Source organism: Tamandua tetradactyla, chromosome 4 (assembly GCF_023851605.1).
Source record: "Tamandua tetradactyla isolate mTamTet1 chromosome 4, mTamTet1.pri, whole genome shotgun sequence".
In the NCBI taxonomy this organism is placed as follows: domain Eukaryota; kingdom Metazoa; phylum Chordata; class Mammalia; order Pilosa; family Myrmecophagidae; genus Tamandua; species Tamandua tetradactyla.
This window is the reverse complement of record NC_135330.1, coordinates 38,321,148-38,334,728: the sequence shown is the minus strand read 5'-3', so window position 1 is coordinate 38,334,728 and position 13,581 is coordinate 38,321,148. Positions and strand designations below refer to the sequence as shown.

The 13,581-nt window shown below is 40.2% G+C and overlaps 1 protein-coding gene across 3 annotated transcripts in view; it reads left to right on the top strand.

Moving 5' to 3' along the window:
• The first annotated feature begins 3,790 nt into the window (after positions 1–3,790).
• NMNAT2 (nicotinamide nucleotide adenylyltransferase 2) overlaps positions 3,791–13,581 on the top strand; it is a 169,722-nt gene continuing 159,931 nt past the window's right edge. For all 3 annotated transcript variants that reach the window (XR_013174154.1, XM_077157203.1, XM_077157202.1), the window contains exons 1-2: positions 3,791–3,869; positions 7,136–7,281. Coding sequence is in view for 2 of the 3 variants with exons in the window: in XM_077157203.1 (XP_077013318.1) it covers positions 7,197–7,281 (85 nt within the window). In the remaining variant the exon portion in view is untranslated. The remainder of the gene's footprint in view (positions 3,870–7,135; positions 7,282–13,581) is intronic.

Genomic DNA, 13,581 nt, shown 5'->3' with positions numbered 1-13,581 from the left:
ATTTTTCTTCTAGCTGCCCCAAGACACTGGAGACCAGCAGAAATATCAATGTAATGATTCAGCGGTCATACTCATTTGTTAAATCCTGTCTCCTCTGTTATACTCCTCCTTCTCTTTAAAAAGCATATGTACATAAAAACAATACATTTCAAAGTACCTAGCAACAATTAGTTGTAGAACAGACTTCAGAGTTTGGTATGGATTACAGTTCCACAATTTTAGGTTTTTTATTTCTAGCTGCTCTAAGGTATTGGAGGCTAAAAGAAACATCAGCATAATGATTCAGCACTAATATTCATTTGTTAAACCCAACCTTCTCTGTATAACTCCATAACACCCTTGATCTTTCTTCCACTTTTTAGGGATATTAGGGCTATGCCTATTTTAACTTTTTCATGTAGAAAGGAGCTATCGATAATATGGGATAGGAGGATGGAACTAGTGGATGCTTTGGAAGGGCTGGTCCCTCTGCATTTCAGGACTTATCTGGTCCAGGGGTCCATCTGGAAGTTGTAGGTTTTGGAAAGTTACCCAAGTACATGGAAACTTTGTAGATCTTATATAATGCCCAAGGTATTCTTTAGGATTGCAGGAATGGTTTTGGGTGGGGTTTGGCGAGTTATGATAAGTAGCAATGTCTAACTGAAGCATGCATAAGAATTACCTCCAGAGTAGCCTCTCAACTCTGTTTGAACTCTCTCAGCCACTGATACCTTATTTGTTACACTTCTTTTCCCCCTTTTGATCAGGATGGCATATTTGATGCTAGGGCCAGGCTCATCCCTGGGAGTCATCTCCCACGGTGCCAGGGAGACTTTCATCCTTGGATGTCATGTCCCACATAGAGGGGGAAGTAAATGATTTACTTGCAGAATTGGACTTAGATAGAGGAAGGGAGGATCTTGATTTGAGGACATTATTCATTGTACAGATGTAAAAATGTTTGCTTGTGGAGAGGGGAAAAAGAAGAGAGTAATGTCAATCATTTTAACTCTATGTTTATCTCGAAGAGTAGTGAAGAAAGCAAAGGGGAAATAACTATCCAAATGTGGCGAACTCTTGAGAATCCCAACTGAAAAATATATCTGTAAGGTAGCATGATTTTCTCAGAATAATATTTTTTTATCAGCAGAATATAAAATAAATATTCAATGTCTGACAATGCCAGGAACTGAGCGAGCCACATTTACGTATGTGCCTTTTGCTCTTCTTATGTAGGATAATCCCAAATATTACCTTGGAAGTCAGCTTCATAAATATGGAGTTTTTTACCCTATTTATGATGAAATGGATGATTACTCTTGACTAAGTAAATAAGGAGATAAGTGAGCATACATACGCATTATAGACTTTATATATGCACATTTCAAATCAGACCCAACAGACACTTAAGCCTGCCCCATCAGAACAGGTATTTACAGCAAGGAAAATTCTGAACTGGTCTGCCTGCCTTGAGCCATTAGGTAACTGAGCTGACTGGAGTGTATTTCAAAGTTTGGAAGTAGGAGAATGATTCTGGATCTTTCTTTTCAGCCTAAAGCAATTACACAGCTGTTGGAAGGTTGAAATATTGGACCAAATTATATTACCTAGGTTAAAATAAGGACCCCTAAGAACAGATCACTATATATATTAAGGTATATGTATTATGCATGAGCTGATATTCCTATTTCTGTATCTTATGAACCAGCCTTGGCATCTTCACTGAAAATAACTTTGTTAGGATGAGTTTTTGGCTACTTGTTTTCATTGGTTGAAATGGAGATTACTGGTACATTCCCAAGGCCATTACCCTCTAAGATTGATACTTCCAGAAACATCCTTGACAAACCCATTGTTCTAGTTTGCTAGCTGCCGGAATGCAATATACCAGGAACGGAATAGTTTTTTAAAAGGGGAATTTAGTAAGTTGCTAGTTTACAGTTCTAAGGCCAAGAAAATGTCCCAATTACAAGTCAATAGAAATGTCCAATCAAAAGTATCCAGGGGAAGATACCTTGGTTCAAGAAGGCCAATGAAGTTCTGGGTATCTCTCTCAAGTGAGAAGGCACATGGTGAACACAGTCGCAGTTTCTCTCTCGGCTGGAAGGGCACATGGTGAGCACAGTGTCGTCTGCTAGCTTTCTCTCCTGGCTTCTTGTTTCAGTGAAGCTCCCCGGAAGGCATTTTCTTTCTTTATCTCCAAGGGTCGCTGGCTGGTGGGCTCTGCTTCGTGGTGCGACAGCATTCTCTGCTCTCTCCGAATCTCTCATTCTCCAAAATGTTTCTTCTTTTATAGGACTTCAGAAACTAATCAAGACCCACCCAAATGGGTGGAGACACATCTCCCCTAATCCAGTTTAACAACCACTCTTGATTGGGATACATCTCCAGGGAGATGATCTAATTACAGATTCAAACATACAGTATTGAATAGGGATTATTCTGCCATTACAAAACGGGATTTTGACTAAAGCATGGCTTTTCTAGGGCACATACATCCTTTCAAACCAGCCCACTCATCAACAGAAACAACCAAACACCTGAAAACAATAGAAGCTTTGTATATAGGAAATGTGGAGTTTTGACCTAAAACTAACAATATGCCTTTTTTAAAAAGACTTTTGCTCACATATGGTCTTATTTGATCCTTACAGCAACCCTGTAGGGCATCTATTATAGTATCCCCATTTTATGGACAATAGTTATAGCTAATATGTATTGAGCGTGTATTATCTATCAGGCTCTAAGCCACTTCACAAAATATTATATACGACCTAGAGGGTAGATATAGTTCAGTTGACTCAATAGAGGCTTAGTGATAAATGACTCACCCAAAGCTACACAATTAGCAAGTGACAGAACCACGACTTGCTCCCCATGTTTTCAAATTCCAATTCCAAAGTCCTCTTTGAGGATATATAAATTAAAGATGAGCATTAAAAAATTGCAAGCATCTAGTAGGATCACAATCAATCTAAAACATAGAAATTAAACTGTTTCTTAAGTTATAATGTACAAGGCTAAAAACATTTATTGCACTATATTACAAATCCATATCTTATTGTTACTCTCTGGACCTTAGGCTGATAAAAAGATTTTTATACTCAATATGCATCAATAAGTACTTACTGAGCATTATTCTATGTGGAAATTTGAGCTGGACATTTCTTCTTTTTTTATTAAAATTAATTTGTGGAGTTGATTGAGTGTCCAGTCATTTTAGCAAGTTGCATTCAATCTTGTTGTCCACTCTTCCATTTTTCCTGGATAAAGGAAAAACCTAGCAAGGCAATTCTCAGTCCGATCCTCAACCTCTACTAAGGATTCCCGTTCTTTCACTTATGAAATGGCTATCATTATTGACCATCTACTATATTCTAGGTGCTCTACATACTTTATCTCTAAACTTTGCATCTCTAGCTTATTGGGTATTGTTATCCTCATTTTACAAACGTGATTCTAGCACAGCAGTGAAGTGAAGTGAAGTGAGAGAGCAGCCTTGGATCAAGAACAGGACCTTGGTGCAAAGGCCGGGTTTAACCGTGCTCCATTCATATTAGTTGTCTGAACTTGCACAGGTTGCTTAAATTTTTCTGTGCCTCAGTATGTGCTTTTCTAAAACAGGATAAGATTATACCAACTCATAGAGTTCTTGTGACCATTGAAACAGTTAACATTTGTACAAAGTTTATAGTGCCTAGGCTTTCAGTGATACCCAGTGACTCTTAGCTAGTGTTAATAAGTCAGTGTGCCCCGGGACTGAATCTGAGGTCCTCCTTTATTCTCTCTCTATTTTTCACTCCCAGGTGACCTCATTCAATTCATGATGTTGAATATAAACTACACTGATGACTCTATATCTCCTGCCAAACGATCACTTTTCAAAGGTAAGTCAGTTCACGTCACTCTGCCACTCAAAACCTTCCAGTGGCTTTCCACTTATCTTAGTGAAAAGGCCAAAGCTCTTACCAGGGCCTACAAGGTTCTACATGGCTGTTCGACATCCCCAATATCTTCACCTACCACTTTCTACTTTCTTTTCTCCAGTCACACTGGAGCCCTTTTTGAACACCCTCAGGCACTCTTGTTCTTCAGACCTTTTGTACTTGCTATTCTGCCTGATACATTCTTCCCCAGCTATTCAAATGACACACTCATTCACCTCATTCATGTCCCTGCTTAAATACCATCTCAGCAGAGACGCCATTCCTCGCCTCCTTAAATAACAGAATTTATTTTCCTTTCATTCTCTCTTCTTTTCACCTTGCTTCGTTTATCTTTATGGAACCTATTACCATCCAGCATATTTTTTGTTTATTAGTTTGTTTAAGGACTATTGTCCTGCTCTAGAATATGAGCTGTCTCATAGCCAGGATGTTGTTTTGTACAAAGTCCCTAAATCATGCCTGAATCATGGAAGACATCAAAAGGTATTTATTATTTAATTATAATTATGTTAATTTCAGGTGTTAGAGTTTTATACCCCAGTCATCCATCCTCCAAACCCCCTTGCTCTCTCTACTCCATTAATCTGCATCCCTTGTAATATCTGGGAAGACACAAACCCCACTATGACCTTTAGGGCCCTTGTATTTAAACCAGGAATTTTATGTATATTAGGGTTGATTTGCCATACACAGCAATATTTACTGTATACCTGTTTTATGAGCCTGGATATAACCAAGTCTTTAATATGAGGTTTATCCAAGAACCTTAAAGCCCAGGAGAGGTAAATATTTGTACTCGTGGACCTCTGAGTTAAGAATTATTAATTCTATCTATTGTATCAGAATAGAACACTTGATCTTATCCTTCAAACCTTCTCTTTCCTCATATTTTTCATCTCAGTCACTGCAACAACCATCCACTATTTTGTTTAAGCCAAATTTCTAGATACCTGCTGTTCTAGTTTGTAAGCTGCTGAAATGCGATATACCAGAAACAAAATGGATTTCAAAAAGGGGAATTTATTAAGTTGCAAGTTTATAGTGCTAAGGCCATGAAAATGTCCAAATTAAGGCATCAATAAGAGGCCATTGAAGTTCAGGGTTTCTCTCTTAGCTAGAAGGACACATGACAAAGTCTGCTAGCTTTCTCTCCTGGCTTCTTGTTTCATGAAGCTGCCCCGGGGGCGTCTTCTATCTTTTTCTCCAAAGGTCTCAGGCTTGCTTGGGCTCTAAAACTTTATTCAAAATGGTTACCTCTTACAGAGTTCCAGTAAGCAACCCCACCTTGAATGGGTGGAGACACATCTCCATGGAAACCATCTAACCAAAAGTTACCACCCACAATTGGGTGGGTCACATCTCCCTGGGAACAATCAAAAAGCTCCCACCCAGCAATTCTGAATGAAGATTAAAGGACATGGCTTTTCTGGGGTCCACAACAGATTCAAACAGGCACACCTGCCTAAATTTCTTTCATTCCATCATCCTTTACATCTAAACCATTTGCAAAGACTAGGTAAACTCTATCTGCAAACAAAACAAAGCAAAACAAAATACTTCTCACCACCTCCACTTTATAACTCTAGTCCAAGACTTCACTTGCCTAGACTACCACCAAGATTTCCTAAATGCTTTCTTTGCTTCCTCCTTTGCACCCCTTTTCTATCCAGTATCCCAGCGTGAGCTTATAAAAATGTAAATTAGTTGTCAGTTTGATACATAAGAAATTCAATTGCTTCCTACTATAATTCCACTATAACTTATTCCATATAGTAAACATCCCAACCCCTTACTCCAAGCTTACAAATCCTACTTGATTTGGCCCAATATTCTCTCCTACCACTTTTCCCCTTGCCTGTAAACTCCAGCCACACAGGCCTCCTTTCATTCCTATGAGCACAGTGAGTCCTTTCCTACCTCTAAATATGTGTACTAACAACTCCTTCTTGTAGTTTAGGTCTCAGTTTAAATGTCACTTTCCCAGGGAGGCTTTCCCTACCTACCCAATTTAAAGTGATTCCCTCTCCTCTAGTCACTGTTTGCTCTGTTACCTCACTTTACATTTGTGCATTGTACTTATTGTCATCTCTATTATCTGTCTCCCTCCAGTAGAACATAAATTCAATGAGGACAGTGCTTATAACAGCATCTAACACAATGAAAACTCATGAAACACTTCACCAGTGGGTGAATCTTTGGCTCAGTTATGGTAGCTTGTGTGGGATCACATCGTTTTTCTCATACAACCTTTCTAATACAACCTATTTCATCCATGTTCTCTCAATCTGAAAGCATTGCTTTCACTCCAAAAGGACCAATACATTAGGGGAAGGATCCAGGTTTCCCTTGTTTATTGCAATCTCTAGGTAAGGACCCGGATTTGGTTCAATAGTTTAGGTTCATCAGAGAAGGGAAAAAAGAGAGAAACGACTACTCCTGAAATTAACAATAATAATTTTCTTCCTTAAAATATAATACTGGGGCGGGCCGCGGTGGCTCAGCGGGCAAAGTGCTTGCCTGCCATGCCGGAGGACCTCGGTTCGATTCCCGGCCCCAGCCCATGTAAAAAACAAACAAACAAACAAAATACAATAAAACAAGAAAATGTTTAAAGATGTTTCCCTTTCTTCCTCCCTTCCTTCCTTCTATCCTTCCTTCCTTCTCTCTGTCTTTCCTTCCCTTCCTCCCTCTCTCTTTAAAAAAAAAAAAAAATATATATATATATATATATATAATACTAAGGAAGATAGAAAACCTTTCTTAAGATAAAATTCTTTGGGGATTGGAAAAGTTAGAGAAAATGGATAGGGTCAGAAAAATGTTAGCGTGAGGGAGAAAAACTAAATCACATGGTGGCAAGAGGCAGAAAGCTCAAAAAGCTCACACCATGCTGTAAGTATCCATGGTTCTGGGTTTGGATATCACATAATTACCTTATAGTTAAACTCTTTAAAAAAGGAAGTGATGGAGTTAAGTGGCGTAAGGGAAAGAGAGGGTGCAGCCGGAGACCAGAAGGAGTGAAAGAAGCTAGAAAGAAAAGAAAAGGAAAGAGGACAAAAGAGGGGAAAGCAGTACAAAAGCAGTCTCGGATCTTGCCGGGGCTGCAAGCGTTAAAGGCGGGGAGTGACGCGGTTTGCGTCGAGAGCGGCTCCTCGGAGTCCACGGCTTTCTCCGCCGGAGCCTCGCCTTCCTTTCTCCCTCCGCAGACACAGCGAGACTCGAAGAGAGAGGCGACCCCTAGACCCGTGCGAGAGACCCCCACGGACCATGACCGAGACCACCAAGACCCACGTTATCCTGCTTGCCTGCGGCAGCTTCAATCCCATCACCAAAGGGCATATTCAGATGTTCGGTGAGTCTTCCCGCCCACCCCTGAGGCGCCTTCGGCTCCTCGTCTTCCCCCGGCACCTGTGTTTTCCAGGGCGACTGAACAGGAAGGCGTGTGCCCCCGCGGGGTGCACCCGCTGAGCAGGCCGGTAGAAGGTCAGTCCCTCTCTTTCGGGCCCCGGCGAGGGGGCGCCGAATGCGGTTCCGAGGCGTCACCTCCGCGGTCCGGACCCGACTAGCCGGGGGCCCGGGGGGTGGAGGCGGGGAGGGGCCGGAGGGGAGCGTCGGTTTGGGCTGGGTTTCGAGAACTAGAGTGCCGCGGTGCGAGGATTTCTGACTCCTTAGCCCGTGTGGATTCGGACAGGGGCAGAGGTTGGAGTGTGGAGAAGGGTGGAGGATGTTGGAGATAACGTGCTGTTGGTTCAGGAGGGGCGGAAAGCGCGAAGGAGTTAAATGATGTATGTGCCTTGGAGACACAAAAACGCACTCGCACCCGACACAGCAGTGACGGGGCTGGGGTGCTGTTTGATGGTTTGGGGGACCCAGGAGCGATGTTTGGGGGTTGTGGACTGTGTGCTGTCCACACGAGGTGGGTGACTGAGTGAATGGAGAGGGAGCTCTGGCCAGCCTGGGTTTTGGGTGACCGGGCCGCTTCCTGGGAGGGGTAGGGGGTGGGGGGTGGGCGGGGGCGGGGCGGCCGCTGCGGGAGGCCCTTCTGGAGCTGGTGTTGATGGATGGAGGCCCCAAGCTGACAGAGGTGATGCCCAAGGCATCGATGGCGCCAGGAGGGCTTTCGTTGTGCAAGTGCGTGCTTGCGTGGTGAGTGTATGTGTATGTGTGTGAGACTGAGCGTTTGCGTGTGTGCGTCTGTGGCGGGGCGCGCGCAGCATCGCGCGTGTTTCTTGAAGGCTTAGGGCGTGGAGCGAGAGGGAGCGAGCGGGGACTCCTGGCTTGTGGTTCGGGGTTTGGTGTCAGGGGAAAGGTAGCCTCTGCCCATCGGAGATCTCGCTTCACGGGTGGAGAAGGCACGCGTTCTTCTCCGCTGTTCCCGGAGCCAAGGCGCGGGAGCGCGTGCGTTTAGATCCCTGGAGGTCACTTTAGAAGCGGGCATTCTGGAGAGGTTAGAAGTTAGGAATCGCTTTTTTTCCTGGGCTGAGGGAAACGTGGAGGAGAGAAGAGTGGGCTGAGGATTGATAGAGATCCAGCGCGAGTCCTGGAACCGGTCACCAGCGAAGCGCTATCCAGAGGCGGCGGTGCTGAAACGCAGGGCGCGCCGGAGCAGGCTGCGGACACGAGTGTTTACCCTAAGCCTGACGATTGCGTGAGCCCTCCAAGGGCCACTTAATGAATGCCACACTATATCGATAAAGACGGGGCAAGGTGGGTTAAAATAAAAATACTCCTCTCTAAATCTAAAAGCTAAGCTGCAATAGACTCACTTATTAAAAAAAAAACCTAAAGAAAGAAATCAGAACACAGCACACAAATTCTGATTCCTTTGAGCAGAGGGAGGTCAGGTAAACACATTTACAGGGTCTGAGGAGGGCAATTGTGAGGTACCATCCCTTCCTTACCATTCCAGCAGTTTTTGTAGTGTTTTTATTAAGATCTGATGCCAACCTGTCTATTAAGTAAAGACTTTCATTCAAGTATCAAAGTAGAACAGAGTGTCTGCTCAGTCTTCTAAGGGATACTGGCGCCCTGAGAGCACTCTACTTTCACTTTCTCCTATTTCTGGTGTCTTCACCTCTGTCTTTTTTTTCCCTCTCTGTCCATATTTCTTCTAGCCATTTTATCTTGCTGTACTTCATTCCTTTCCCTTGGCCAGGTCGTAACTGGAACTCCTTGGCTCTGGGGATCCTTATTGAGCTAGCAGGTACTCCTACTTCTTTCCTAGAGTTAAGTGTGTGGTTAATTCCACCTGTTTGGGGTTGCAGGTGGGGCAGATTTAGACTGGGAACCAAAGAGTCTGTGTTTTAGCTGAAGATAGTTTGGTAGCATTGATAAGGATTTTATTCAGTCATTTCTGTCTAGCCATGCTCCAGCAACCTGGAGGACAATATGCTTGAAAAATAGGCATAGATTATAGCAGGAGGATTTGAGCATCGCATAGTTGAAAAGGAGATTTTTTTACAGTAATGACTATTTGCTTGGTATTGGAACTGAGGACCAAGGAAAAATATTTATCAATAAGGCTTTTTGAGAATCCATTAGTTAAATGTAATCCAGAGAGTGACATGGAAAGAGGATATGGTGAGCACACTACAGCTTTAAAGAGCTTACATGCTAATGAAGGATTTAACACAAATACCATATGAAAAGGAAATAACAGGAGGAGCACAAAGTATATATAGCCTTTTGTGTGTGTGTGAGATTGCTTATGGGAATCATTGAGCTTGTGATAAATTTTGTAATTTATTATTGTACAGTATTTTCTGGTTTATAGTCTTTTTATATATGTTATGATACATTCCTAAATACAGCCCTTTAAGAAAGGCATGATTGACTCTATCTTACAAATGAGAAACTGGTGCTCAGAGGCTAAGTGGCTTTCTCATGAACCCACACGGAGAGTGGGTGGCAGAGCCAAGACTTGCACTTGTGATTCCTGATTCCTCTTGCAGAAGCCTTTGCACTGTACCAAAGGTGGGAGGAAGTGCTCATTAATTTTCTGACTGCATCATTCTGTGAACACTTCATTTCCTTCAAATATATACTAACAGATTAGAATTAATTTGGCCATCAACTGTATTAGATTCCTAAATATGCATTTCCTCAAGAGCTCTTTTCCATTTCCAAAGAAACCCTGTTTTGGAAACTAGTTATCCTTGAACTATTTCCTCCTTTTAAATGACTTTTAAATTTTTCTCCCTGATAATACAGAAATCTTTACTGCAATAAGATTATCAAACTTTCTTTTAGGTGCCTGAAGCTTGTAATAAAATCTTTAAAAGCATAGCTCCAACTAGGACTTTGAAATTAGACACATTTAGTAGCACTCTTGTATTTTGAAATCCAATTGCTTAGCAAGTAAAAAAAATGAGAAAAAGTCTATAAACAAAAAGAGAAGTGGCATTCAGAACTAAAGCCTCACTGTTCATCTCTGTAAAGCAGTACTTGTATAGTTCTGAATGTTTGTAAAGCATTTTTTAAATGAGCTTTTCCTTTACACTGAAAAGATAGTTGATATTATTCCTATCTGTGCCTCTAAAAAAATTAGAATATTAATATTTGTGGTAGAAATATTTGATACCTATATACTCAATTGTTACTAAAATGTTTCCAGTGCTGAATAAAAGTTTTTAACAAGATAAGCCCATAAACCAGTGCCATATTTCATGGTTCTTCCTTATTATATTAGAAAATAATACGGAATTAAAACTTGGTGTTTTTTTTTGTTGTTGTTACAATGTAAGGTCGTAGCTTTTAAGTAACTAGAGGTCATATTTTAATACAACTTTCTTTGCATTTTCATTGCTATGTTTGTCAACAAACCAGCCACTGAGAAATCAGATAGCAAGTTTAAATTAAAAAATAAGAAAGGACAGATCAGATTATTCTGGCCATCAAAAATAGAGGAATTGGGGGATTTTATAATGCAGAAACACATTTTGTTATGTTTTTATTATTACAAAATAATTGGATTTTCTTCTACTTCAAAATATTTTTGCTCTGAACAATTGGATTGTTTGAAAACAGACAGGATGCAATCTGTTCTCCTTAAAGAGTAATGAAGACGGTTCTCTACTTGTTGGGAAGTTGGAATGCAGTCCCTTTTGCTATAGCCAGAAATCATAAGAAAATTGAATTTCAGTTGCTACTAATACAGAGAGGACTGTTCGAAATTGAGAAACTGTTTAATGTGCTTGAAAAACTTGTGCAAAAAGTCATTATAGGGCAGGTCATACTGGCTCAGTGGCAGAGTTCTTGCCTGCCATGCTGGAGATCTGGGTTTGATTCCTGGTGCCTGCCCATGCAATGAATAAATAAGTAAATAAATAGATAAATAAATAAATAAATGTTTTTAAAAAAAGTCATTATAAAGTTTGGTAGTTTATACTTTCACATCACTATTTCATTTGGTCTTGTCCTGTAAGGTAGCAAGTTTAAATTATTTTTAACAAGCAAGTTTAAATATTATCCTTCCCTCTTTTACAAAGGACATAGGAGAGGTGCAAGTTTAAGTTAATTGGTCAAGGTCATAAACAAAAGTTGGGCTAGAGCCAGTTTCCTGATATCTAGACTTTCATCCAAGATTCCTCATCTTTACTCCCTTAATTGCAAGAAACCTATGGTAATGGGTACTTAATTTTTTTTCCTTGGAAAACAGACTACCAACAAAATACATTCAGCAAAGATATATGTTCCCAGTATCTTATGCTTTTAAGAAGAAAAGGTATTTCTTTTCTTAATACTCTTATGTTTCCCATTTTAACTGTGCTGCTGGAATATTCTTTCCACCACCCCCCCACCTCCATCTCCTTCCCTGCTCTTCTGTTACCCTAACACCCACTTATCTTTCAGATTTTAGATTCAACAGGGCTTTCTCAGGGAACCGTCAGTGACTTCTAAATTAAGTCTGGTTACCCTGATATTTGCTCCCACATCACCTTATACTTCTCATTCCTTAACTGTCATCTCAATACATGATTCATGACAGTTTCCCATGCTTTCCTGTAAACTTGTGAGGACAGAAACCAAGCCTGTTTTGATCACTGATCTATTTCCTGGCATCAGAATGTAATAAATTCTCTATAAGAGTGATTGAATTATTTTTTTTTTTTAAAGAGTGACTAGAATCTTGATCCAGATAGAGAAACAAGCTCCATGTGCAAGGGCTGGGATGGTGAGACACAGAGACAATGCATATTGGAAAAAAGGAAAATTCTTTATGGTGGAAGGAGGAGGGAGATGAGATATAAGACTGGAAAGATAGGTGAAATCATGAGGGTCTGTAAATCGTGTTAAGGAATTTAGACTGTATTCCAATGGTGATAAGACCTTGTGCTTTGTTAAGTAAAGAAGTGACATAATCATACTTTTAAAATTATTTAATTGAATTTTGATTGTATTGATTGGAGAAGAGCAAGAAATGGCAGGGGGAGGTCAGTTAGGTATCTGTTACACCAACACAGATTTCAAGCCAGAGAAGACAGTCATCTGGCCCAGGGTGGTGGTATTTGTGATGGAGACTAAGTAAGTGTATTTGAAACAGTATTTAGGAGGTGATTTGATGGGTGGGTAATGGAGAAGGACTTGAGGGTGACTTGCAAGTTTCTGTGCAAGATTGATAGAGAATACTGGAGGAGAAGCAGGTTTGGGATGGTGGGCGAAGTGAAGATTAATGCCTCTACTCTAAAATTTGGGAAATATGTGTTCTAACTAAAACACTGATGCAAAAGAAGAAAATATCTAAATTCAATGCTTTGTAGTCTGGGGCATCTGAAGTGAGACTTGTAATGAAAGTTCCCAGTGGGTTCCAATTGGATTATTCAAAGGCCTTGAAACAAGAAAGATATTGAAATTCATTGACCTTATAGAAAAAAAAAAAAGATACAAAGCAACCTCAGAAAAAGATTTCTGTACAAATTTCTAACATTAGATCAAGTCAAATGAACAGCCTAAAGTACAGAGGCAAACTAAAAAGCATAACTGTCCTCGTTTAAGTTTGCCTTCTCTGTTTCAGAGACATCCTCAGACACAGGAGGAAAATGAAAAACTAGATGGATAATATAGGGTTTCTATTACATTTCTATTGATGGGCAATAGTTGTGAGAGTAGTTTATGCATGACCAAGAAAGTGAAGGAAAACACCTTTAAAGTGTTTCTTAAAAAAATTCAAGTCTATGTGTGATTGTGAAAACCTTGTGTCTTTTGTTCCCTTTATCTAGGGTATGGACAGATGAGTAAAAAATACGGATTAAAAAAATAAACAAATAATTGGAGAACAAAGGTTAAACTATATTGGGTAGATGGAAATACTAGTGGTCAATGAGAGGGAGGAATATGGAGTATGTTATGTAAGAGTTTTTTTTAATTCATTTTTCTGGACTGATGCAAATGTTCTAAAAAATGATCGTGGTGATGAATATACAACTATGTTATGATATTGTGAGCCATTGATTATATACCATGTATGGAATGTTTGTATGGTAAGAATGTTTGTGTTTGTACGTTGTTTTGTCAATTAAAATATTTTTTAAAAAATTCAAGTATAAATTTTACTGTATCATTGCCATTTTAGTCACAAATACAATATTCTATATGTGATGGTTGCTTAATCAGTATTTAATGATACTGTGAAATACACACTTTCTAGTAGAGT